The 23280-nt window shown below is 67.1% G+C and overlaps 3 protein-coding genes across 14 annotated transcripts; all 3 read left to right on the forward strand.

Moving 5' to 3' along the window:
• Window positions 1–2858: 2858 nt before the first annotated feature.
• On the forward strand, window positions 2859–9608 carry FES (FES proto-oncogene, tyrosine kinase). 5 transcript variants are annotated; one of them, XM_052807212.1, is made up of 19 exons: window positions 2859–2985; window positions 3759–4010; window positions 4131–4304; window positions 4378–4474; window positions 4916–5099; window positions 5424–5561; window positions 5672–5791; window positions 5874–5996; window positions 6066–6252; window positions 6327–6428; window positions 6735–6890; window positions 7232–7354; window positions 7596–7649; window positions 7759–7877; window positions 8087–8181; window positions 8297–8420; window positions 8556–8713; window positions 8927–9049; window positions 9216–9608. In XM_052807212.1, the coding sequence occupies exons 2-19, from the start codon at window positions 3786–3788 to the stop codon at window positions 9356–9358; spliced, it is 2445 nt and encodes an 814-aa protein (XP_052663172.1). In that variant the 5' UTR covers window positions 2859–2985; window positions 3759–3785; the 3' UTR covers window positions 9359–9608. The 5 variants fall into 5 exon arrangements, with proteins under 5 accessions (XP_052663172.1, XP_052663170.1, XP_052663173.1 ...); XM_052807210.1 differs by having other exon boundaries at window positions 2862–2985; window positions 6681–6890; XM_052807213.1 differs by having other exon boundaries at window positions 2863–2985; window positions 6351–6428.
• Window positions 9609–10030: 422 nt separating this feature from the next.
• MAN2A2 (mannosidase alpha class 2A member 2) lies at window positions 10031–19980 on the forward strand. Of its 8 annotated transcripts, none has more exons than XM_052808329.1 (24): window positions 10391–10507; window positions 10779–10933; window positions 11339–11386; window positions 11538–11682; window positions 11802–11973; window positions 12722–12849; window positions 13003–13176; window positions 13516–13702; window positions 13784–13961; window positions 14138–14340; window positions 14681–14863; window positions 15058–15172; window positions 15385–15452; window positions 15633–15798; window positions 16106–16342; window positions 16451–16573; window positions 16673–16787; window positions 16883–17016; window positions 17131–17272; window positions 17504–17637; window positions 17981–18058; window positions 18394–18588; window positions 18694–18807; window positions 19274–19980. In XM_052808329.1, the coding sequence occupies exons 2-24, from the start codon at window positions 10802–10804 to the stop codon at window positions 19424–19426; spliced, it is 3324 nt and encodes a 1107-aa protein (XP_052664289.1). In that variant the 5' UTR covers window positions 10391–10507; window positions 10779–10801; the 3' UTR covers window positions 19427–19980. The 8 variants fall into 8 exon arrangements, with proteins under 8 accessions (XP_052664283.1, XP_052664284.1, XP_052664289.1 ...); XM_052808326.1 differs by having other exon boundaries at window positions 10392–10507; window positions 11132–11386; XM_052808327.1 differs by having other exon boundaries at window positions 10392–10507; window positions 11132–11386; window positions 18697–18807.
• Window positions 19981–20094: 114 nt separating this feature from the next.
• LOC128150649 (protein shisa-like-1) lies at window positions 20095–23166 on the forward strand. Its single transcript, XM_052807009.1, has 3 exons — window positions 20095–21740; window positions 22501–22714; window positions 22932–23166. The coding sequence occupies exons 1-3, from the start codon at window positions 21584–21586 to the stop codon at window positions 23164–23166; spliced, it is 606 nt and encodes a 201-aa protein (XP_052662969.1). The 5' UTR covers window positions 20095–21583.
• Window positions 23167–23280: the final 114 nt, after the last annotated feature.

Here is a 23280-nt window from a genome sequence, read left to right on the forward strand (position 1 = left end):
GCTGTGGTGTCTGCCTGCTGTGCAGGCAGGGAGCCCCAGCTGCTGTGCTGCCCGCCATAGTGTGACTGCAGGAGCCTGCAGCGCCGGGTGCCCCTGCAGCCCCTGGTCAGGACAGAGAAGCCCCCCAAGCGGTAAAGAACCCCCTAGAGCCAGGGGCTGCTCTGCCCAGGCTGCAGGCAGGAGCTGGTGCTGGGCAGGGGCTGCTGTTTGGGGATGCAGTGGGGACTCAGCACCTGGGCAGGGACCGGCCCCCTCACCTGAGCGATGGGAAGCAGCTGCTTATCAGGAACCCACAGAGAGGCAAGCTAATTTGGGAACCGGATGCGGTGTAGTAGGGGTGGGGGGCAAAAGCCTGGGGAACTTGCACCCATTTCCCACAGCACATGGCTTGAGCCCCTCCACTGCAGCCTGGGGTCCCGCTGAGCTCGCACACTGCAGCCCGTGTCCAGCACCACCCTGCAGCCGGAGCACAATGCCCACGGGGCAGCCCTGGGAGCGGGGATGGCCAGGCTGGACCTGGGACCTGCTCATGCCGTGGCCAAGCCCCAGGCAGAGCCCACCCCAGCCCCACCGAGCCCCTCACAGGGTCCCAGCCCCCCAGGGGGGTTTGTCAGGGCTGCGCTCACTCGCAGAAGCAGCTCCTCTCTGCAGAGCCCCTCGGCCTCGCTGCGCCCATCTGTGGCTGTGGTGGCTCCCTGTGGTCGGGAGCGAGTTCCCCGTGGCGTCCAGGCGACTGCCGGCACTTCTCAGCCCGCTCTTCCTTTTCTCATGAAGCCGGGGTGGGGACGGGTCCCTGCCGGCCCTCAGCCGACGGCTGTGTGGGCCAGAGCTGGCTGCTCGCAGGCCATGCATAGACAGCTGGGTGCTGCAGGTGGGCTGCGGCCATAGGGTGCTGCAGCGACAGCTCCCGCCAGGGGAGCAGGCAGAGGCCGCAGCCCCACCGGGCTCTGCAGGCTGCAGGAGGGTGGACAGAGGATGTGAAACTGGGTGAGCTGTGGTGTGGCTCACAGCAACCTTCCTGCTGCAGGCAGCGGTTGTGGCTTCCAGGGAACGAGCGCTTCTGCACTCACTGTCACACCCGGAGCCTTGCAGCACAGTCCTGACTGGTCCAGCACTGCGGGGGGGGGCGGCCCCCTAGCCCCCAGGCTTGGATACCTCCCACCAGAGGTGCCCGGTGTCCCTGGTGCAGCCCAGTGCAGGCAGGGAGGGGACCCGCGCCGCCTGTGAGGTGCCAGGGGGTGCTGGAGGATGCTGGGGTTGGGGAGAAGCAGCCCCTCAGCCTGGCTTGCAAAACACTTGCTAAGCTTGAGACAATGCCGCAAGTCTCTCTGGAACCGGTGGGGCCTGTGGCCGCTACCAGTGGGACCTGCAGCTCAGGCAGAAAACAAAACTATTCCTGGGCAGGCTCCAGGGCCAGGGCAGAGGGGGCTGGAGACAGGTTGGTATCTGCTGCGGGTCAGGGCAGCTGCAGTGCTGGTGCTAGCAGAGCTGCTGTCACCCTCAAACATGCCATGAAAATTACTGTTTCCAGGATCCTGACACTGGTGGTGCCAGGGAGTGTCAGCAGCACTCAGTGCTCGGTGTGGCTGAATAGGGCACAGGGAAAGCGGAGCCCTCCCCAGCAGGCAGGACTCTGTGGGGATGGGCAGGCAGGGCCCCCTGCCGCAGGCAGGACCCCCTGGGGACCAGAGCTGGTTACAGGGTGACCAGCTGGTAGGCAACTGGACACCCTGGCAGCATGTGGCAGCTCTCGAATTGCTCATCTGGGCAAGTGGCAAATGGGCCATTAACTGGGCTCCTCTTGCCTGGAGGGGGGGCCATGGTGACTCTGGGTGGGGATTTGTGTCACTCAGCACAGCTGGAGTGCTGCTTGGGGTCTGTGGCTGGGGCACTGTGGCAGCCCCTGGCTGTGCCATGCCATGCCATGCTGTTCCATGCTGTGCCATTGTGCTGCTCCTTGGCGTGATGACACAGACATTGCTCAGCTGTGGGAAGGCGCGTCAGCAAAACGCCCATCTGACACACTTTTCCCCCCAACTTCCTCTAAAAGTGGAATCAGCTCGCTTGTGTCCTGCAGGTGACCATGACACCCCTCTGGGGCCAGGGCCTCCCTGCCAGGCACAGGATGGGGGGCTCAGCGCAAACCACCCAGGAGGTCGCCAGGCCAAGCCAAGCAGAGCTGAGCTGGGCTGCGCCAGTGGCGGGGACGTGCAGCGGCGCTGGGTGGAGGCAGTGGCAGCTGCCCCTGCAATGTGGCTGCCAGGGCTGAGCGGTCTCACCATGGCACCAGTGGAGCACTTGGAGCGGGGAAGTGCCTGGGCTGCCACAGGGAGCGGGGTCCTGTCTGTGTGGGCATGGGCTGGCGACAAGAGCTGGGGCACGACTCCATGGCTGCCCATGCGGTGGATGCTCTGCCCTGTGGCCTTTCATGGTCACAAGGGCCAGGCTCAGGGGTGGTGACGGGATGGTCCTTCTTCAGCAGGGCTGCTCGGAGCCCTGGGGACCCCCCTGGGTACCACTCTAGTCCCTGCAGCCTCTCAGGGAAGCAGGGGCACAGAGAGGGGCTGGGGGACAGGCAGGACCAGGCATAGCTGAAGGGGCTTTGCTGGGTGAAACCCCTGTGGGGATGGGGCTGAGTTCAGGCTCCACAGGGGCGATGGACCACAGCCAGGGTGAGGAAGAGCCCTGGGCTCCTGCAGGGCCAGATCCTGCCAGCGCCAGGCCTTCATTCGAGGCAGCCAGAAGGGGCAGCGGGGCTGGGGGCTGCCCAGCTATGGCGGCGCCGTGGGCCGGCGTCAGCCCCAAGCACGGGGACTGGCAGGGAGGGGAGGAAGCACAGGAAATCTCGCAATGGCTGTATGGTCAGCACCGGGTTTCCTGTTCCTCCTCAGGAACAGGAGCTGCACCAGGTCCAGACTGCGCCGGCCCTGACCCTGGGAGGACACCAGCGCCAGCCCCACGGCGGGGACCTCGCAGCACACACAGGTTGGAGGGGCCATGCCCCACTGGGGCACTGGCAGGGACAGGGGACCCTTTTGTGCGGCTGGGGGGTGTGTCTCAGCCCTGGCCTTCTGTGGGGTCAAGGGCTGTGCCAGGGGATGTCCTGCCCTGCACAGAGACGTGCTCCAGCACCTCCTGCTCCTGCTGTGCCCTTGCCGTGGGGCAGGGCACCCCGGGACCACGGTTGGGACCAGTTCGGCTCCCAACAGCTGTGCCGGAGTCCCGGGTGCTAGGATGCATCCAGGCTCGGCACCTTCCTCTGGGGCTTGTCACCCCATCCCCTTCCTGCCGACTCCCCGCCTATGCCCTGGCCCCCGGGAGCTCCCCTGTCCCGGTGTGCCTGGCCACCCCTGCCACGGGCACAGGGGTGACCATGCCAATGGGCAGAACGGGGCTGCACCTGGGCAGGGGGTACAGCTGCACTGCCCTTGGGGAGCAGACCCGTGTGCACAGCAGAGGTGACGCTGCTGTTTTTGACCCCACACTTCCTCCTCCCCGGCACCATCTCCACGGGCCCCAGCTGCTGCAGAGCTTGGGGCGCGCTCAGCCCTCCCGCCTGCTTTGAATGCGCTTTGCAAGGCAGATTGCGTGGGGCAGGGAGAACTCTGCCCCTCGCCACCAGCTGGCCCGGGCACCATGTCCCGGTGACAGGGCGATGGGGTGGGAGGGTGTGAGATGCAAAGGACCCCAGCCACCCGTGAGGGCAGCACGAGGCACAGGGCAGCAGTCGTGGCTCAGGCTCTCCTGATGCTCCACAGCCTCCTGCTGCTGGGGACGGCGGTGCCATGGGCTTCGGGCCAGAGCTGTGGTGCCCGCAGGGGCACAGCGCACTGCTGCGGCTGCAGGACAGCGAGCTGCGCCTCCTGGAGCTGATGAAGAAGTGGATGTCACAGCGCGCCAAGAGCGACCGGGAGTATGCGGGGATGCTGCACCACATGTTCTCCCAGCTGGAGAAGCAGGAGGGCCCTGGGCAGCTCCGCACTGGTGACCACGGTGGACAGATCGGGGAGGTAAGGACACCCTGGTGCGGGAGCACACCCCGGTGCGGGAGCACACCCCGCAGAGCCCGGTGCGGTGTGGTACTGGGGGGCGGCCATCCCCACACTGTCCCTGACACCCCATCCCCACAGTCCTGGTGGGTGCTGGCGAGCCGGACGGAGACGCTGAGCCAGATCCTGCGGCAGCACGCAGAGGAGCTGGCGGCAGGGCCGCTGGCCAAGCTGAGCCTGCTCATCCGCGACAAGCAGCAGCTCCGCAAGGCCTTCAGCGAGCAGTGGCAGCAGCTCAGCCAGGAGTATGCCCGGGTATGTGGGTCCTGGCAGGGGGAGCGGGGGGCACAGCCCAGCCCCGCTCCCCTGACAGCATCTGCCTCCCCAGATCACGCAGCAGGAGATGGAGAAGCTGAAGGCGCAGTACCGCAGCCTGGCACGCGACAGTGCCCAGGCCAAGCGCAAGTATCAGGAGGCCAGCAAAGGTGCCTGCCAGCCCAGACCCCCCGCCTCCCCCGTCCTCATCCCGCTGTGTGCCCTCCAGCTCCCCTCACGGGTCAGGGATGGCCGGAGCACCTGGTGCCCTGTGGGACCCACAGTGCAGCCTGCACTGGGTGGGGGGTCTGGGGGCGGGCAGCACGGGGAGAGCTTAGCCTGGCCCCGGGGGAGCCAGGCACAACTTCTGCAAGTTACAGCTTTGGGACACTGTGCTGTGGGTCGGGAGCATCCCTGGGGGAGGTCTGTGACCACCCCGGCCCCCCTGCCTGCCCTGGGACCCCCTCCCAGCCCTGTCATCTCCCTTGGCCCCTGCCCCAGCCTTGCTGGGTGCCTGTGCCCCTCGCCGGCTGCCTGGGGGGATGTGCTGTAGCACTGGGACCGGTGCCACGGTGGCAGCAGTGGGTGTTTTCCATGGCCTCTCCACCCAGACAAGGAGCGGGACAAGGCGAAGGAGAAGTACGTGCGCAGCCTCTGGAAGCTCTATGCTCTGCACAACCAGTACGTGCTGGCCGTGCAGGCAGCCACGCTCCACCACCACCACCACTACCAACGGGCACTGCCCAGCCTCCACCAGTCCCTTTACAGCCTGCAGCAGGAGATGGTCCTCGTCCTGTAAGAGCCCTGCCTGCCCCGTGCCCCACTGCCTGTCCCGCGCCCCGTTGTCCATCCCTGGGCACCCCCATGGCCCCTGAGAACCAGCAGTGCTCCCTCCTCCTGCCAGAGCTCCGCCAGCCATGTGCATCTTCCCTGCCCACCGCCTGTCTCGCACACCCCCTGCCCCTCATGCTGCAGCCCTCACGGTGATGCCCTGCAGCGCCATGCGGCATGTGGGGACTGGACACCAGGGCTGGGGCAGGGGTGGTGGCGCCTGGCCACAAGGGCCCTGGGCTGGCGGGCACAGGAGCCCGGCAGCCCCCAGCACCCACATCCCCACAGGAAGGAGATCCTCAGAGAGTACTACAGCATCAGCAGCCTGGTGCAGGAGGACGTGCTGGCTGTGCACCGGGAAATTGCCAGCGCGATCCAGGCCATCGAGCCGGCCACGGAGTACAGCGGCTTCATCCAGAGCCACAGGTATGGCCCCACGCGGCTGCAGCCTCTCTGACAGGCACAGCCCTGCTGGCCACGGGTGCTGGTGCTGGCACAGGGCAGGTGGGAGGCAGAGCCATGCTGAGTGCCCACAGGTATGGCTCCGAGTTGCCGCTGGCCGTGTCCTTTGATGAGAGCTTGCTGGAGGAGACAGAGAGCCTGGCACCAGGGGAGCTGCAGCTGAACGAACTGACTGTGGAGAGCGTCCAGCACTCGTGAGTGGAGCCGGGCTGCGGGCAGGGGCCACCGCCACCAGCAGCACATCTTAGCGCCATCCGGCACCTGTGTCTTTTGCAGCCTGACATCGGTCAAGGAGGAGCTGGCGGCCGCCATGGAGGTCGTGAGCAGCAAGGAGCAGCGGGTGCAGGAGCTGCAGGCGGAGATCCGGGATGCGGAGCAGGGCCGGAGCCTTGGGGAGCGGTGAGGTGTGGCAGGCAGGGGGTGAGGGGCCAGGGGTGGTGGAGGCTGACCCCCCTGTCCTGTCCTCAGGGTGCACTTGCTGGGCAAGCGGCAGGGGCTGCAGGAGGTGCAGCAGCAGCTCGAGGTCTGCCTCTGCACCCAGGCCAAGCTGCAAGCACAGCGGGACCTGCTGGCCGGGAAGCTGGCAGAGCTGGGTGCCGGGGACCCCCTGCCCGCCCTGCCTGTGCAGGAGGACCGGCAGTCGGTCTCCTCTGTGGTGAGTCCTGCCCCACTGCATGCCGGGAGCTGCAGGGACGGGGCATGCCGGGCTCGAGTCACCCCCCCAGCCAGCACACAGCTCATGTCTCTCCCCAGGAGCAGGAGCGGAGCAGGGCCACCACACTGGAGACCCTCAAGAACCACATCTCAGGCATCTTCAGCCCCAAGTACTCGGTGAGTCCCCGGGGAACTCTGCCCACCCTGCCTTCCCAGCCAACTGCCTTGCTGAGCCTCCCTGCCCTCAGCATCCCCTGCCCTCTCCTCTCTGCCCCCACAGCCCCCTCCCCTCTGTGCTCCAGCCCCTCCAGCCTCTCCTCGCCCCTGCCTGCTGCGCCCTGCCCTGGGCACAGCTTCCAGGCACCGCTGCTGCCCCCACCTCTGGCACAACCCGGGGGCACGGCTGGGCTCACCCCCGTCTCCATCCAGCTGCCACCCCCCATGCCCCTGATCCCGGAGGTGCAGAAGCCGCTGTGCCAGCAGGTCTGGTACCACGGGGCCATCCCGCGCGTAGAAGTGCAGGAGCTACTGAGCTGCAGTGGGGACTTCCTGGTGCGGGAGAGCCAGGGCAAGCAGGAGTACGTGCTCAGTGTGCTGTGGGATGGGCAGCTCCGGCACTTCATCATCCAGGCTGCTGACGTGAGTGACCACAGGCAGGGAGAACGGCCGGGGGTGGCCCTGCACAGGCCCTGGGTCTGCAGTCATGGGGCCTCTGGTGTGAGTGCACAGGACGTGTGTGTGCAGTATGAGTTGTGTGCACCTATCCTTGCACAGGCCACGTGTGGAGCGTGGGGTGTGAGCCCTGCATCATGCACGTGAATGCCTACTTGTGCATGCTTGCTGTGCCCAGTGTGCATGCATGTCCTGCACCATGTGTGTGCACGCACAGTCATCCACATGTGCACAGCCATGCACCCCAGCACTCGTGAGCACATCCATCTGTGTGTGCAGGAAAGCTCCTCAGCCTCCTCTCCCCACAGAACATGTACCGGCTGGAGGGGGAGGGCTTCCCCACCATCCCGCTGCTCATCGAGCACCTCCTGCAGAGCCAGCAGCCCATCACCCGGAAGAGCGGGATCATCCTGGCCAGGGCCGTGCCCAAGGTGATGGCAGGCAGTGGGGAGGGTGACGAGTCCCCTGAGCACGGGGCAACCCTGCCCGTCCCCTTCTCCTGCCCATGGTGGGACTGGGAGCCCCAAGCACGCTTCTCCAGCCAGCCAGGGGGGCCTGAGGGCTGGGAACCCCCCTCCAGGGCTGCTTGAGAGGAAGCTGCAGGGGCAGGTGGATGTGGGCCTGGGGCAGGCTGGGGGACAGCTCACCGCCTTCAGTGTCTGCTTGCTGCAGGACAAATGGGTGCTCAACCATGAGGATGTGCTGCTGGGGGAGCGCATTGGCCGGGTGAGTCAGAGTGCTCTGGTCCCTGCCTGTGCGGGGTCTGTGGGAGGGCAGGGGTTGCCTTGGGCCACGCTGCGGCAAGCTGGGCCGGTGCACCTGTGTCTTTCGGCAGGGTAACTTTGGGGAGGTATTCAGCGGCCGGCTGCGTGCTGATAACACCCCCGTTGCTGTGAAATCCTGCCGGGAAACCCTCCCGCCTGAACTCAAGGCCAGGTTCCTGCAGGAAGCCAGGTCTGTGCATCCATCGCTCTTGTCCCAGCCTGTCTGTCCATCCTCAGGACTTGGGGCTGTTCAGACCCCACTGGGACTGCAGCATCCTTGTGCTGAGGGCGGTGTCCCCAGACCAGCTGGGCAGAGTGTCCTGGGGATGGCACAGGTGGCTTGTGCCCGGGACAGCCAGGCTCCCCATGCACTCATGGTGCCCTTCCTTGTCCGCACAGGATCCTCAAACAGTACAACCACCCGAACATTGTCCGGCTCATTGGCGTCTGCACCCAGAAGCAGCCCATTTACATAGTCATGGAGCTGGTGCAGGGTGAGCAGCCCCATCCTGCAGCCCTTGCGCTGCAGGGGCAGCTGGTGCATGCATGTGCAAGCTCGCCACGGCGTGCCAAGGCAGCTGCCCGCCAGCTCCACAATCCTGGGTGCAGGGGGGGACTTCCTGAGCTTCCTGCGCAACAAGGGGCCGCACCTGCGGGTGAAGGAGCTGATCAAGATGACTGAGAATGCTGCTGCTGGCATGGAGTACCTGGAGAGCAAGCACTGCATCCACAGGTGGGCTCTGGCAGTGCAGACGGGCACCGGGCAGCACAGGGTGAACCCCAGAGCCCTCGCTGCACCCCATCCTGTGCCAGGCGGAGGTCCCTGGGGACGGCCAGATGCATGGCTGACAGCTCTGGGACGTCCCAGGGACCTGGCCGCTCGCAACTGCCTGGTGACGGAGAAGAATGCCCTGAAGATCAGTGACTTTGGGATGTCACGGGAGGAGGAGGATGGCATCTACGCCTCCACGGGGGGGATGAAGCAGATCCCTGTCAAGTGGACGGCGCCTGAAGCACTCAATTATGGTATGGGATGCAGCCGGGCACAGCCTGGTGACCCCGTGGCACAGCTGGGAGCCAGGAGTCCAGGGCACACTGTCCTGCTCCCATGTGCCTGGTCCTGGGGAGGGAGGCAGAGAGAGGTGGGGCACCCCAGTCCTCGTGAGCATGAGCACAGCCAGGGCAGTGGTGCTATGGGTGTCCCCAGCTGCCAGCATCTGTCCCACCCCATGTCCCCAGGCCGATACAGCTCGGAGAGCGATGTCTGGAGCTTCGGCATCCTGCTATGGGAAGCCTTCAGCCTGGGCGCCGTCCCCTACGCCAACCTCAGCAACCAGCAGACGCGAGAGGCGGTGGAGCAGGGTAAGGGACGCGGCTGGGGTCCGGCTCTCAAGGGCCACTGTGGGGTCATGGGCCCCGCACTGTGGGTCTGTGGTGGAGCCATGCCCATGGGACGGGCAGGACAGGGCGGGGGGAGGGAGGGGCCAGTGGACTGAGCTGCTGTGTCCCCATCCCTGCCACCCCCCAGGCATGCGGCTGGACCCCCCCGAGCAGTGCCCCGAGGAGGTGTACCGGCTGATGCAGCAGTGCTGGGAGTACGAGCCCCACAAGCGGCCCAGCTTCAGCACCATCCACCAGGACCTCATCACCATCCGCAAGAGGCACCGGTGAGGGGGACCACCGGCCAAGGGCAGTGCCCCGCCGCCCCCAATCAGGACAGCACCATGTGCCCCGGATCCATCCTGCCAGCAGCATCCATCCCTCGGGCAGGGCCTGCCTGGGAAGCGAGTGCTGCGGGGCGGCCGGACTGGGCTGTGCCCCCACCCTGGCCCAGGGCAGGGGGCTCCCGTGCACCCCAGGGACATGGCACCCATAGCTCCTGCCGGGCTTGATCCTGTATAATAAACAAACGAGCTCTGCAGCACCGCGTCTGTGGGGGCTATGGGGGGACACGCGCCCGGGACAGGGTGCACCGGGACAGGGCGCACCGGGACAGGGCACTGGCACCTTGACACAGCCCCGGGGCTATGGGGGGCCAGGCATGTCCGGGTGCGTCCCCGGGGCTGTGGGGGGACGGCTGGGCCTGTCCCCAGGGCTACGGGGGGGCACGTTCAGGTGCGTCCCCGGGGCTACGGAGCGTTGACCGGGTCTGCCCCGGGGCTGCTGGGGGATGCCCGGGCCTGTCCCCGGGGCCAGGTGGGGGTGGCGGGGCCGTCCCCGGGAGCTCGGGGGTCCCGGCCGGGTCGGGCCGGGTCGGGTCGGGCCCGCCCCGGCGGCCGCCCCGCTGCGCTGCCCGGCGGAGCCGCCTCCCGGCAGGGCCGGGGCCGGGGCCGGGGCCGGGGCCGGAGCCGGGCGGGCGGGGCGGCGGGCGGGGCCTGGCCCAGCCGGGCCGCGGCAGCCGACGGGCCGGGGGCGGGCGATGTGAGGAGCCGGGACGGGCTGCGGAGCCGCCCAGGGTAAGAGCGGAGCGGCCGCGCCCCTGGAGCCGTCCCGCAGTGGGCGGCCCCGGCCCTCCCCGGCCTTCCCTGGCCCTCCCCGGCCCGGGCCGGGCCGCTCCCCTTCCCTCCCCGCGCCGCGGCGCAGAGGCCCCGGGCTGCCCGGCTCGGCTGGGCCGGCGGGGCCGCCGCGGCCTGCCCCGGCCCCGGCCCCCCCCGCCCCAGCCCCGCGGCGGGCCGGGCCCGAGGCGCCCCTGGGCCCGTGCAGCTCCAGCCCGGGCTATAAATACCCGGCGCCGGATTAAGCGAAGTAGGACGCGGCGGGGGCGAGGAGGAGGATGGCGGGGGGGTCGCGGTGAGGGACGGCGGTGGGCAGGTTGGGCAGGTAGGCAAGGGGTGGGCGCAGGGTATGGGGGCACCGGGCTGCGCTGCCCGACCCCAGGTCCCGCGGCAGGGCTCAGCCCGGGGCGAGGGCGTGGGGCAGGAGGCACCATCCCCTCCTGTCCTGTCCTGTCCTGTCCCATCCCTCCCGGGCCTGTCCCGTCCCGTGTCTCCCGGTGCCCCGTTCCGCTCCTGCCCCTGTACCTGTCCTGTCCTCGGCCCCGGCCCTGTGGCTGGGCTGGCAGGGGCACCGGAACCACTCTGTCCTGATGCAGGTCTGTCCCTGCGGCTCTCCGGGATGAAGCTGAAGAAGCAGGTGACAGTGTGTGGAGCTGCCATCTTCTGCGTGGCCGTCTTCTCCCTCTACTTGATGCTGGACCGGGTGCAGCACGACCCCACGCGCCACCAGAGTGGGGGCAACTTCCCCAGGGTGAGCGGCGGGGCCATGGGGATGGCAGAGCGGGCGAGGGGGCCAGGGCCAGGCCTGCTCGGGGCCAGCTGGCACAGCCTGAGGCCTTTCGGTTGCCAGGGCCGGGGCTTGTTCCCTGCTGGTGTCAGTGCATGTGGGGGCCAGGACCCCCCTGGCAAAGGGCACCGGAGGCTCTCACCGTGGCGTCTGTGTCCCCAGAGTCAGATCTCAGTGCTGCAGAACCGCATTGAGCAGCTGGAGCAGCTGCTGGAGGAGAACCACGAGATCATCAGCCACATAAAGGACTCAGTGCTGGAGCTGACAGCCCATGCAGAGGGGCAGCCAGCACTGCCCCACCACACACCCAATGGCTCCTGGGTGCTGCCCCCTGAGAGTCGCCCGAGCTTCCTCTCCGTCTCCCCACAGGACTGCCAGTTTGCCCTGGGGGGCAAGGGCCAGAGCCCAGACCTGCAGGTGAGGGGCCGGCATCTCGGCCCAGAGGCTCAGGGCCCATCTCTGCTAGTGCGAGGGGGTCCATACCAGGGCATCCATGGAGTCCTGGCCCTACTCTGTTGGGGGTCTCTCAGTCTGGTGTCAGCCCTGAGCCCTGTCTCCTACCTGGCAGATGCTGGCTGTGTACTCCCTGCTGCCCTTTGACAACCAGGATGGCGGCGTGTGGAAGCAGGGCTTCGATATCACCTATGAGCCTAATGAGTGGGACACTGAGCCCCTGCAGGTGTTTGTGGTCCCCCACTCCCACAATGACCCGGGTGAGCAGCAGGCGAAGGTCGGCAGGGGAGGGGAAGGGCTAGCCCAGCCACTGCTGCCCCACACCGCTGGCGGAGAAGGGCTGGGCCCCGTGCAGTGACCTCCCCACCTGCGCTGGCAGGCTGGATCAAGACCTTCGACAAGTACTACTATGACCAGACGCAGCACATCCTCAACAGCATGGTGCTAAAGATGCAGGAGGACCCACGCCGGCGCTTCATCTGGTCCGAGATCTCCTTCTTTTCCAAGTGGTGGGACAACATCAGTGCCCAGAAGCGGGCTGCGGTGCGGAGGTAGGACTGCCTGGTGCAGGCCCTGCCTGGAGGCAGGGTGCTGTGGGAGTCGCCAGCTGTGAGCACGGAGTGTGTGAGGGAAGGGCTCTAGGTAGAGAAGGGCCCACAGTGCAGTGGCTGTGGGCTTCACACTGCTTACTGTGGGGTGCCTTGCACTGCCAGCAACCTCTCGGTGCCACGAGATGTCAAAACCACAGCAGTGTGGAGTGAGAGCCAGGGTGCTACCAGCACTGGGGGCCTGAGGGGCCGTGGGAGGCAGGTCTTGCCCTGCACTGTTCCCTGTGCTCACGGGGCTGGGGAACTCCCTCTCATCACTGTAACCCTGAGCATGTGAGCACTGCCGCAGAGCCTGAGCAGTGCCAGCGCCTTGCAAGTCCTAGGGTACTGTCAGGGGGGTGGGTAACCTAGAGAGCAGGATTGTTTGGTGGGAGAGGGCCCCCTTGTCAGCCCCCCTGCCCCGGGAGGGCTGGGAGTGGAGGACAGAGGGAACATGGGCTGCAGGACACAGCAGAGGGCATTGGCCTGTGTGGGGATGGGCTCTGGCTGGGGCCTCGGCCAGTGTGGTGCTGTGGAGGGATGTCTGTCTGCATGGGGATGGGGTGGGCAGTGGGGCATGGCAGCCAGTGGTTGTGGAGGCCGCAGGTGGGACCCAGGTGGCTCCAAGGCAGGAGAAGGCTCTACCATGGACACACAGCTCACTGCAGGGCTCTGCCCGGAGCTGATCACATCTTGTGTGTCCCCCTTGCAGGCTGGTTGGCAACGGGCAGCTGGAAATGGTGACGGGTGGCTGGGTAATGCCGGATGAGGCCAATTCCCACTACTTTGCCATGATTGACCAGCTGATTGAGGGGCACCAGTGGCTGGAGAAGAACATTGGTGAGAGCTGGGCGGGATGCCGGGCAGGAGGGGCAGAGTGCTGGATGGGGGGCTGCTTGATGCGCTGGCAGGCACCCACATCCCTGGCAGGAGCCTCCTCACAGGCAGTGCTGCTAGGCCCAGTGGGGGGCTGACAGGTCTCTGTGCCTCCAGGTGTGACGCCCCGGTCAGGCTGGGCTGTTGACCCCTTTGGGCACAGCTCCACCATGCCCTACCTGCTGAAGCGCTCCAACCTGACGGGCATGCTCATCCAGCGTGTGCACTACGCCATCAAGAAGCACTTTGCTGCCACCCAGAACCTGGAGTTCATGTGGAGACAGACATGGGGTAGGGGCTGCTGGGAGGTGACCACAGAGGGGACCCTGCCGGGGCGGGTGGCAGCAGGGAACAGCTACCAAGCACTTTCCTGTGTGGATGGCAAGCTGAGCACCAGGCGCAATGTCTCTGCCCTGCAGTGGTTTTGCCCTGAGGGACAGCCGCAGGGTGACTCCCCAACTGCCTCCAGGGGAGGCTGCTGTGCTCTCTGTGCTCCAAGTGGGTGAGCTTCTGTGCCAGGTCTGCCCTGCCCGAGCAGCCGTCCCCATGCCCATGTGCCCATGGGCCCCCCTGCTCAGGGATAGGCAAGGGAGAGCCATTGCTGATGCTCATCTGTCCTTGGTCCCACAGACCCGGATGCCAGCACCGACATCTTCTGCCACATGATGCCCTTCTACAGCTACGATGTGCCCCACACCTGTGGGCCAGACCCCAAGATCTGCTGCCAGTTTGACTTCAAGCGGCTGCCAGGTGGCCGGATCAACTGCCCATGGAAGGTGCCTCCCCGAGCCATCACTGATGCCAACGTGGCGGAGCGGTGAGTGCTGCAGGGGCAAGTGGCTCTGAGCCCCATGGCCCTGTCTGGGAGCCAGCCTCACTCCCTGTTCCCCCGCGGCAGAGCCCAGCTGCTGCTGGACCAGTACCGCAAGAAGTCCAAGCTGTACCGCAGCAAGGTGCTGCTGGTGCCCCTGGGAGACGATTTCCGCTATGACAAGCCACAAGAGTGGGATGCCCAGTTCCTCAACTACCAGCGCATCTTTGACTTCCTCAACTCCCGACCCAACCTCCACGTCCAAGTATGTGCAGGGAGGTCTGGGGCAACGCAGGGGGCTGGGGTGAGCAGGGCCCCACAGACAGAGGTTGTGGGGAGGCCACCCACAGAGCCCAGTTGGAGGGTGGGCAGTGCTGGGAGGGCTGGTGGGAGCCATGGCATCCCGCCATTGCGCTCAGGGCTGCGCGTGCCATCCTGCAGGCGCAGTTTGGGACGCTCTCTGACTACTTTGACGCCCTGTACAAGAAGGTGGGCATCGTGCCGGGGATGAAGCCGCCCGGGTTCCCAGTGCTGAGTGGGGATTTCTTCTCCTATGCGGACCGGGAGGATCACTACTGGACAGGCTACTACACCTCCCGCCCTTTCTACAAGAGCCTGGACCGGGTGCTGGAGGCCCACCTCCGGTGAGGGGGAGTGGGCTGGGCCCTGGGGCAGGGGTTGTGTGCGGGGGGGCACAGGCGAGGGTCGGCCGGGCAGCACCTGGGAGCCCTGGCAGTCCCCCAGTCTGTGCCCAGCTGCCAACATGCTGGGGGTGGCCCAGGCATGGCCCAGGCAGTGCCAAACCCTTGCCCAGCCCCAGGGCAGCATGTGCCCCCACCTGCCCTCCCTGAGGCCAGGCCCATGTGCATGGAGAGCGTGCGGACTGGGCTGGCTGCTCCCCCTCTGCCCTCCGTCCTGGCACTGCTGGGCCCGGAGCTTTGGGGCACCAGGGCAGGGACCCTCGGTGACTCTGTCCCTGCGCAGGGGGGCAGAGATCCTGTACAGCCTGGCGCTCGCCCACGCCCGCCGCGCTGGCGCTGATGGCAGGTACCCGCTCTCCGACTACGCCCTGCTGAGCAATGCCCGTCGCAACCTGGGCCTCTTCCAGCACCACGATGCCATCACTGGCACCGCCAAGGAGGCTGTGGCGGTTGACTATGGAGTCCGGTGCGTGCGGGGGGCCGGGGTGCAGCCCTGAGGGGCCTGTCTTGGATGGGGGCTGGTGGGCACAGGGCTGCGAGCGTGGTTGGGCGTGGGGGGTCCTGTGGGGGCCCTCTCCTCGGGGGAGGTGAGGGATGTTGGGGGGATGCTGAGAGAAGATGGGGGACAGTCCTGGGTGGCTCACTTTGCCTGTGCCCCAGGCTGCTCCACTCCCTCACGAACCTCAAGCGCGTCATCATCAATGCTGCGCATTACCTCGTGCTGGGGGACAAGGACACCTACCGCCATGACCCTGCTGCACCCTTCCTCAGCACGGTGAGCAGCACCCTGCCCCTTGGCTTCCTGCACCCCAGCACACTGGGCCATGCTGGGGCAGCTATCCTCATCCCCCCAGGGAGCACAGCTCTGCCTGCCCATTGGGTGCTGGGTGGGGGCCCAGGGAAAGGGTCCCAGCCTGTGCCTGTGTCCCTAGGCCAGGCTGGCAGGGGTGGTGGGCACACCCCAGCTCTGACCGCTTCTCTCCCCAGGATGACACGCGCCCCAACCAGGACTCCCTCCCAGAGAGAACAGTGGTCAAACTGGACGCCTCGCCCCGGTAGGGGCTGCCTGCCTTGCTCTTGGGGCTTGTGGGGCTGTAGGGGGACAGTGAGGGGGGTACCTGGGACTCTGTGAAGCAGTGGGTGGGTGCATGGGATCCGTGGGTGGTGTGGGGCATGGGGCACCCAGGATGCCATGGGGCTTGGGGTCGCCATCCCTGTGTGACCCCACCCCGCAGGTACCTGGTGGTGTTCAACCCGCTGGAGCAGGAGCGCCTGAGCGTCGTGCCGGTGCTGGTGGACTCCCCACATGTGCGTGTGCTCTCCGAGGAGGGGCAGCCACTGCCTTCCCAGCTCAGTGCGCACTGGGGCTCCGCCACTGACACGGTGCCTGACATCTACCAGGTATGGGGTGCCCCAGTGTCGCTGCCCGCCCCCATCCTCAGCTTGCACAGCCCATGTGTGCCAGCCTCCTGCCCTCGCCCCATGGCCAGAACACCCTGTGAGCCCTTCTCTGTGGCAACAAGTGTTCCCACACCACAACACAAGCTCCCACTGCTTGCGAACCCCCAGGCCCATGTGCACGTCCCCCCTCAGCAGAAGCCCCAGAAGTGCCGAGCCGGGGTCTTTCCCCTGCCGACAGCCAGCAGATCCCCATGTGCTGGCTGCTCTCCTGCGGAGGGGCTGGCTCAGGTCTCCATGCTGCCCACAGGTATCTGTCCTGGCCCGCCTGCCTGCGTTGGGGCTGCGTGTGCTGCAGCTGCATAAGTCCTTCAACAGCCACGGTGCGCTGAAGTCCTCCGTGCGCCTGTACCTGCATGGCCGGGACTTGGCTGTGCGCAAGCAGGAGGCCGTACCCGTGCATGTCTTCCCGGCCACCGCCGAAGACTTCTGCCTGGAGAACCAGCACCTGCAGGCCTGCTTCTCGGGACGCTCAGGCTTGCTGCAGGCGAGTGCAGGGGTCTGATGGGTGGTGTGGGGGGTTAAGGAGGGGAGGGGGACACAGCACTGCCTCATGCAAGATGTGCTCACCACTGTGCTGGCCCACACCCTGCAGAGCATCCGCCGAGCTGGGGAGGAGCGGGAGCAGAGGGTGAGCAGCGAGTTTCTTGTCTACGGCACCAGGACCTCCAAGGACAAAAGCGGAGCCTACCTCTTTCTGCCTGACGGGGAGGCCAAGGTACAGGCACCGCCTCTGCGAGCCAGCTGGCAGCCGTGCCTACGGCCATCTGACAGTCCTGCAGGCAGCAGCCTCAGCGCAGCCCTCCTTCCCCCACAGCCCTACGCCCCCAAGGACCCCCCAGTAGTGCGGGTGACAGAGGGACCCCTCTTCTCAGAGGTCATCAGCTACTACCAGCATGTCCAGACCATGGTGCGGCTTTACAACGTGCCAGGTGAGACAGTGCGAGGCTGTGCCGGGAAGGTCACTGGCCCAGGGGCGCTAGGCAATGCTGCCCGTGGGGCCCAGCCCCTCACTGCCTGCCCACAGGGGTGGAGGGCCTGTCCCTGGACGTGTCTTGCCTGGTGGACATCCGTGACCACATCAACAAGGAGCTGGCCCTGCGCTTCAGCACTGACATCGAGAGCGATGACACCTTCTTCACGGACCTCAATGGCTTCCAGGTATCCGACAGCTTGGAGAGGGACAGCAGCTGCCCACGGGGGGACAGTGCCCTGCCACCTGGCACTGGCCACCGCGGGAGCCACCTCCAGCTGCTGACCTCTTTCCCTCGGCAGATCCAGCCCCGCAGGTACCAGCGGAAGCTGCCACTGCAGGCCAACTTTTACCCCATGCCCGCCATGGCCTACATTCAGGACATGCAGAGCCGCCTGACGCTGCACACAGCCCAGGCCTTGGGGGTCTCCAGCCTCAGCAGTGGTGAGCTGGGGCTGTGGGGCTGTGCCTCGGGGGGCCTGCTGCAGAACCGGGGCTGCCCTTGACATGGGATGCTGGGGAGGAGGGTGCTGCGGGCTGGGCACAGGGTGCCCTGGTCCTGCTGTCTCTGGGGGCTCCCCGGCTACCCCAGTCCTGTGGGAGCATTTCCTTCTGTGGCAGCAGAGGTGCCTGGCTCCTGTTAAAGCCCAGGGCACTGGGACCCGCTCTCTGCAGGTCAGCTGGAGGTGATCCTGGACCGGCGCCTCATGCAGGATGACAACCGGGGCCTGGGCCAAGGGCTAAAGGACAACAAGCGCACCTGCAACCGGTTCCGCCTCCTCCTGGAGCACCGTGCCACTGCCAACAAGGTGCATGGGCTGTGAGGCCACAGGACGGGGGTTGGGTGCAGTGCCGCTCACCCAGAGAGCCCAGCCCTGCCTTGGGACGGAGCAGGGTGGAGGTGTCTGCAGAAAGCTGCACGTGAGACTGGATGCAGGGTCTCCTCCCCTCCTGCCCCATGGCCGCCCGGCTGTCTTGCTGGCACTGCACAAGGTCGTGCCATGCCTGGAACACAGGGGTGTGGGGAGGGTGGGACCATGGAGTGGGGTTTGTCCCGCAGATGGGGTGCAGAGCCACGCTGGCCTCTTAATCGCTGTGTTTTTGTCCCGTCCCCTTGCTGTTCTCTATGCATGCGCCATGTCACCCATTCAGAGCTCCAGCTTCTTTTCCAAACTGGCCTCCGTGTTTAAAGCCTTGGGCTTCCCCAGCGCCAGGACTGGCAGCCCAGAGGTAACAGCTGGCCTGGCCCCACTGTCTCTCCCTGTCTCGTGCACTAGCTGCTAGCAACTAGCCTAGCCAGGCCCTGTAGCAGGCCTATAGTCTGACCATCGGCTAGCTGGGGTCCGTGCAGGCTGCCCAGCCAGCAGCTGCCCTCCGTGTTTGGGTGCTGGGGAGGGGGTCAAGCCTGGGTGGGTGCAGCTCTGAGTGCCCTATGCTGGCATGTGCCTGTTCTCCAGGTGCTGCTGGAGAGGCTACAAGGAGTGGGAGGTCCCATGGGCCCTGTCCAGGCTCTGCCTGGCCCTGCTGCTCCCCTGGCCTGCGCTGACCAGTGTGCTCTTTGGCAGGTGCAGGATGGCCGCCCGATCAGCTTCCCCTCCCTGCTGAGCCACATCACCTCCATGCACCTGAATGCTGAGGCCCTGGTCATGCCTGTGGCCCAGGAGAAGCTGGCCCCACCAGTCCTGCGCTCCTTCACGCCCCTTTCCACCACCTTCCCCTGCGACTTTCACATCCTTAACCTGCGGATGCTGCAGGCAGAGGTGAGCTGCGCCCTGCAAGCGAGGCGGGCATGGCTTGGGCAGGACTCTTGGGGGGGTCTCGCACCCACTGTCCCCAGCATTGCACCTCACACCCTGGTTCCCCAGCAGGATGACTCGCTACCCTCAGCTGAGGCAGCCCTGATCCTGCACCGCAAAGGCTTTGACTGCAGCCTGGAGGCTAAGAACCTGGGGTTTAACTGCACCACCAGCCAGGGAAAGGTAAGACCGGGCTGCCACCTCCACCTGCTGCTGGGTCAGAGCTAGACTGGGGCCCCCGGCACATCTCGTGCCAGGCCTGCCTCCTGCATCCCTGCTCATGCCAAGCCAGGACAGAGGCTGGAGGTGGCCCCAACTCACCCAGCACCAGCGTCCCAGAATCTGTGGCTGGTCAAGAATCCCACGGTGCAGCGTGCAGCCCTGTTCTGTGCCTTGCCCAGGCAAAGCTGGAGGATGTTGGTTTCTCACAAAGTGGGTCTGGAGCCTTCCACGAGCCCTGCATCCCCCAGTGAGGAAGGGCAGAGCCTGGGCTGGGCTGGGTCAGCGTGGTGCCCTGGGTGCTATGGGAGGCCTGTGAACTGGCTGCAGGCACAGTGCATGTGGGGCTGCCCTGTGCACAGTGCTGCGCTGCCAGGCACCACATCCCACTCATCCAGGCCACCCACCCTTCTCCCTCCTCTCTCCCTAGCTGGCCCTGGGCAGCCTGTTCCAGGGGCTAGAGCTGGGCTCTCTGCAGCCCACTTCACTGACTTTGATGTACCCGCTGGGCACAACCTCCAACAGCACCAACATCCGCCTGGACCCCATGGAAATTGCCACTTTCCGCATCCGTCTGGGGTAGCGTCTCCTGGAGCAGGAGAGAAGCAGACTGGCTGGGCAGCGTGGGAGCAGCTGTGTAGCCCAGCAGCACCAGCATGGCCCGGGAGAGGCTGGGCCAGCAGGCCCGTGGCAGGCAGGCGGGTGCTGGGCAGGAGGTGCCGGACTTGCAAAGGCTGCTGCCTTCTAATTTATTAGTCCTGTGTTCTCAGATAGATTTCAGAAGTGAACTGCTGTGGCAGAGCTGTGCAGAGGCTGCCGGATGCTGCCTGGGCATAGAGGCCACAGGCTGGGCACTGCTCCGAGCAGAGCACAGCTGGCAGGGGCAGCGGGCCAGGTTCTGCCGCTGCTGGCAGGATGGGCACAGCTGCCCTGCGTTCGCATGGCTGCCCAGGAGGGTGCCCACCCCGGCATCTTGGGGCAGAGGCCCATGCTGGCGCCTGGGCTCCCCCTAACCCATGGGGCAGCATGGGGGCTGCCAGGAGCCTGGCAGGGTTGGGGCAGCTGGCTGGGGAGGTGCTGTGGACTGGAGACTGAGCTCGCCTGGAGCTTGTAGGAAACATGAGGCTGTTTCCAAGGGCCCTGCTCTGTGTCTGGTTTGTGGTTCTCGCATTGATTGCATGGGGAAGTGGGGAGACGGGGCAGCACCCCAAGGCAGCGGGGAGGCAGGCTCAGAGCTGTGGCCAGGGCCAGTCTGGGTGTGCTGGGCAGGCTGCTGGGGCTGTGCCACGCTCTGCCCCATAGGGTCCCTGCCCCACCGGTGCTCCAGGGACTGAGCCAGGCATGGGGCCCCAGGACACCTGTGAGAGGCCGGTGGCACGGCCAGGCCCAGCCATGCTTGGGGGCAGGCAGCGCCTGGTGCTGGCAGGAGCAAGGGGGACTGGGTGCAGACTGAAGCTAGGCAGCTCCCTGTGCAGGCAGCAACATCCAAGTTAAGCATGGGAATGGCGTCTCCCAAATTCAGTGCCTTTAGCCCCCTTCCGGTGTAAGCCTGGCAGCCTGGTCTCCACTGGGGCTGCTGGCGGCTGAGGGGCAGGTGCTGACAGTCGCTGGGGACCTCCTGGCACCCCAGGAAGGGGGCCTGGCCTAGCAGGGAGGGGATGGGGGTACATCGTCTGCTGCAGCACCTGCACGTGCACCCCTGAGCTGCTGGGGTGAGCACCTGGCACAGCAGTCTCCTGGGGCTGGGGGGTGCTGGCTGCTCTCAGGGCTGAAATGCTGGCAGCTGCTGGGGGAGCCAGACCCTCCTCCTGTGCACAGGGCTGTGGGGTGCTGCCCTGGGGCACTGCTGGCCGTGCTGGGCTGGCCAGAGCTGAGACAGGGTGCTCTGGCATCTGAGGACCCTGGGCAACCTGTCTGCTGTGTGCCCCAGGGGCTGGGGGAAGCCATGTCCCCAAGAGCATCCTCCCGGTTGCTGTGGGGACCGCAGGGGCTGCTGAGCTTCCCTGTCCCCCCCGGGGCTAATTACTGGGAAGGAGTGCCAGCAGCAAGGGCCATGGCCACCTGTGGGGAGGGCTGGGTGAGGAGATAGTGCGAGCTGAGCTCTGTCCTTGTTTCCTGCACAGCCTCCAGCACAGCCCACATCCCACAGGCTCAGCCATGGCCCCGAGAACGTGCAGAGTGCATAGAGCCAGCATGGACTGGCCCCGGCAGCTCGGCCCCTCGCACTGCCCCAGGGACAGCCTGGCATGGGGCAGCGCAGCAGGGCAGGACCGCAGGCCTTGTGCATGGCTGGGGATGTGAGCACGCTGTGGGGCTGCGCCGGTGAGCAGGGGACCATGGCCCTGCGCTGGCACTGTGTGCCACCGGTGGCTCTGGCGGAGGCCAGCTAATGGCATGGCTGGCAGGTGGCCAGGCTACTGGCACAGGGCCCGCTGCCTGCTGGGGCTGGGCTGCCGAGGGGCTGCGGCACAGCCTGCCTGCCCGTAGCCCCGGGGCCCGGTGCTCACCCCAGCCTGGCCTGCGGCCCTTGCCTGCGACACCGGGGTCCCCAGATGGGCTGAGGTGCCCAACCAGGGCCCATGGACTGGCAGCCGATGCCCCACCGTGGGGTGGGGAAGGCGCCTCCCGTCCTGCACTTGGCCCCCGAGAAGCTCATTAGCAATGCTCCCCGCCTCCCGCCCTGGTCCCTGCGGAGCGGGCAGCGAGTGCAGGAGGCTCTAATGGCTCCAAGCGGCTCTTGATGGGCCGTGATGGAGGCGGGAGCAGGAGGGGCTGTGGTTTCTGCCTCTGCCGGAGCCAGAGCTGCCACTGCCCAGGGTCGGCCGGGAAGATGCTGGGTGGGCTCCTACTCTGGCTGCTCCTCGCCACGGCTCTGTGCCCTGGCCTCCTCGGGACAGGTACAGCCCCGTTATCGCTCCTCCTGCTCCCTGAATGTGTCCTCTGTGTCCCTGCTGGGGCCTTGTCCCTTGTGGACTGCTCCCCAATGGCCCCTGAAGGAGGCTGGGGGGTCTGTGCCGGGAGGTGGTGGTCCGTGCTGGGGATGGGGACCCAGGTGTGGTGGTGCCCAGGCTGGTCCCACTGCAGCATGTCTGTGGGGTGAGAAGTGCTGTCCCTGTGGGGTGGTGGGGAACAGGGAGGACGTTCAGCAGGGGGAAATCGGGGCTGGCCTGGGGGCTTTCCCCTCCCCTCTGCCACCATCATGCTCCTCACCCATGTTTGCCCTTGCCGGGGCGATGGGGTGCGCCGGAGGTCACGGCACACATGGGTCCAGGGCCGCCAGCAGGCAGTGATGGGTGGGTCTGTGCTCAGCTGGTGCTGCCCGTTGGCCTGGAGCCCAGCCGTGACTGGAGCCCACTCTGAGGCCCGAGCCGGGGGCTCCTGTGCCGTGGCGGCGAGGCCCCACAGGGCTGTGGTGCTTCCAGCCCAGCCCGGCCCATCGCTGCTGGGGCTGGGGAAGGCTCCGCTCTGCAGCGTCCCTGCAAGGGCCACCTCACTGGAGCTGGCAGCCCGTCCCAGCGGCACCGCGCCAGCTGCCAGCACACCGACTCGCCTCGATGCAAGGGCGAAGCCCAGCCAGCGCCCCACTCATGGGCTCTGCGGCACCCTACAACGGGGACTGAGCCCTGGCGCTCGCCAAGCGCCCGCTCCTTGCCCCAGTGTCGGTGCAGAATCTGCACCTCTGTGAGGGCTACGCGAGCCCTGACGGCCGCTACCACCCCGGCTTCTACTGCCCGCGGCTGACCGACCCGGCGGGCCACCGCTACTGCTGCCGCGCCAGCCTGCGCGCCCTCAAGTCCTGCTGCTCTCAGCTGGCCCTGGAGGCACTCACCGGGGTGAACCTCTCCAGCCTGGCCAGTCCAGGCCTTCTCCGGTGAGCAGGTGGCAGCCTGGCCGTGGCGCTCGGGGCCACGGTGCCTGGGAGGTGCTCAGGGGCGGCAGGGGCTCCGGGCTCCCGGCATGGCCCCGGGGGCTGGCGTGGTGTCACCCCAGGGCCGAAAACTGGCCCTGGCCGGGCCCTCCCTGGCGCAGGGGTGCCGGTGGGGGGGCCGTGGCCGCTCCCTCCTGAGGTGCCCCCCCCCCCCCCGCAGGAACCCGCTGGCCCTGCCCTTTGTGGGGCTCTACGGGCTCCTCGTCCTCCTCCTCATGGCTGTTGACCTCTTTCACTTCTACCGGACCCGCCGCTGCCGCCTCGGCCGCCTCCTGCCCCGCGCCTGCCGCCCGCCTTGCAGACCCCCGGGGAGGCGCCAGCCCCGCTGCCGGCCGCCCTGCGGCCCCCGCGCCCCCGGGGGGCTCTCGCCGCCGCCCCCCGGCCGGGCCTGCTGAGGGGGGGCCGCGGGCAGGGCGGGGCGGGGGCCCGGGGGGTGGGGGGTGCGGGGGGGGCTGGGCCGGGTCTCCCTGCCCGGGGGTGCAGCGGGGCACGGGGGGGGCGGGCGCGGA

Source organism: Harpia harpyja, chromosome 14, assembly GCF_026419915.1.
Source record: "Harpia harpyja isolate bHarHar1 chromosome 14, bHarHar1 primary haplotype, whole genome shotgun sequence".
Classification (NCBI taxonomy): Eukaryota; Metazoa; Chordata; class Aves; order Accipitriformes; family Accipitridae; genus Harpia; species Harpia harpyja.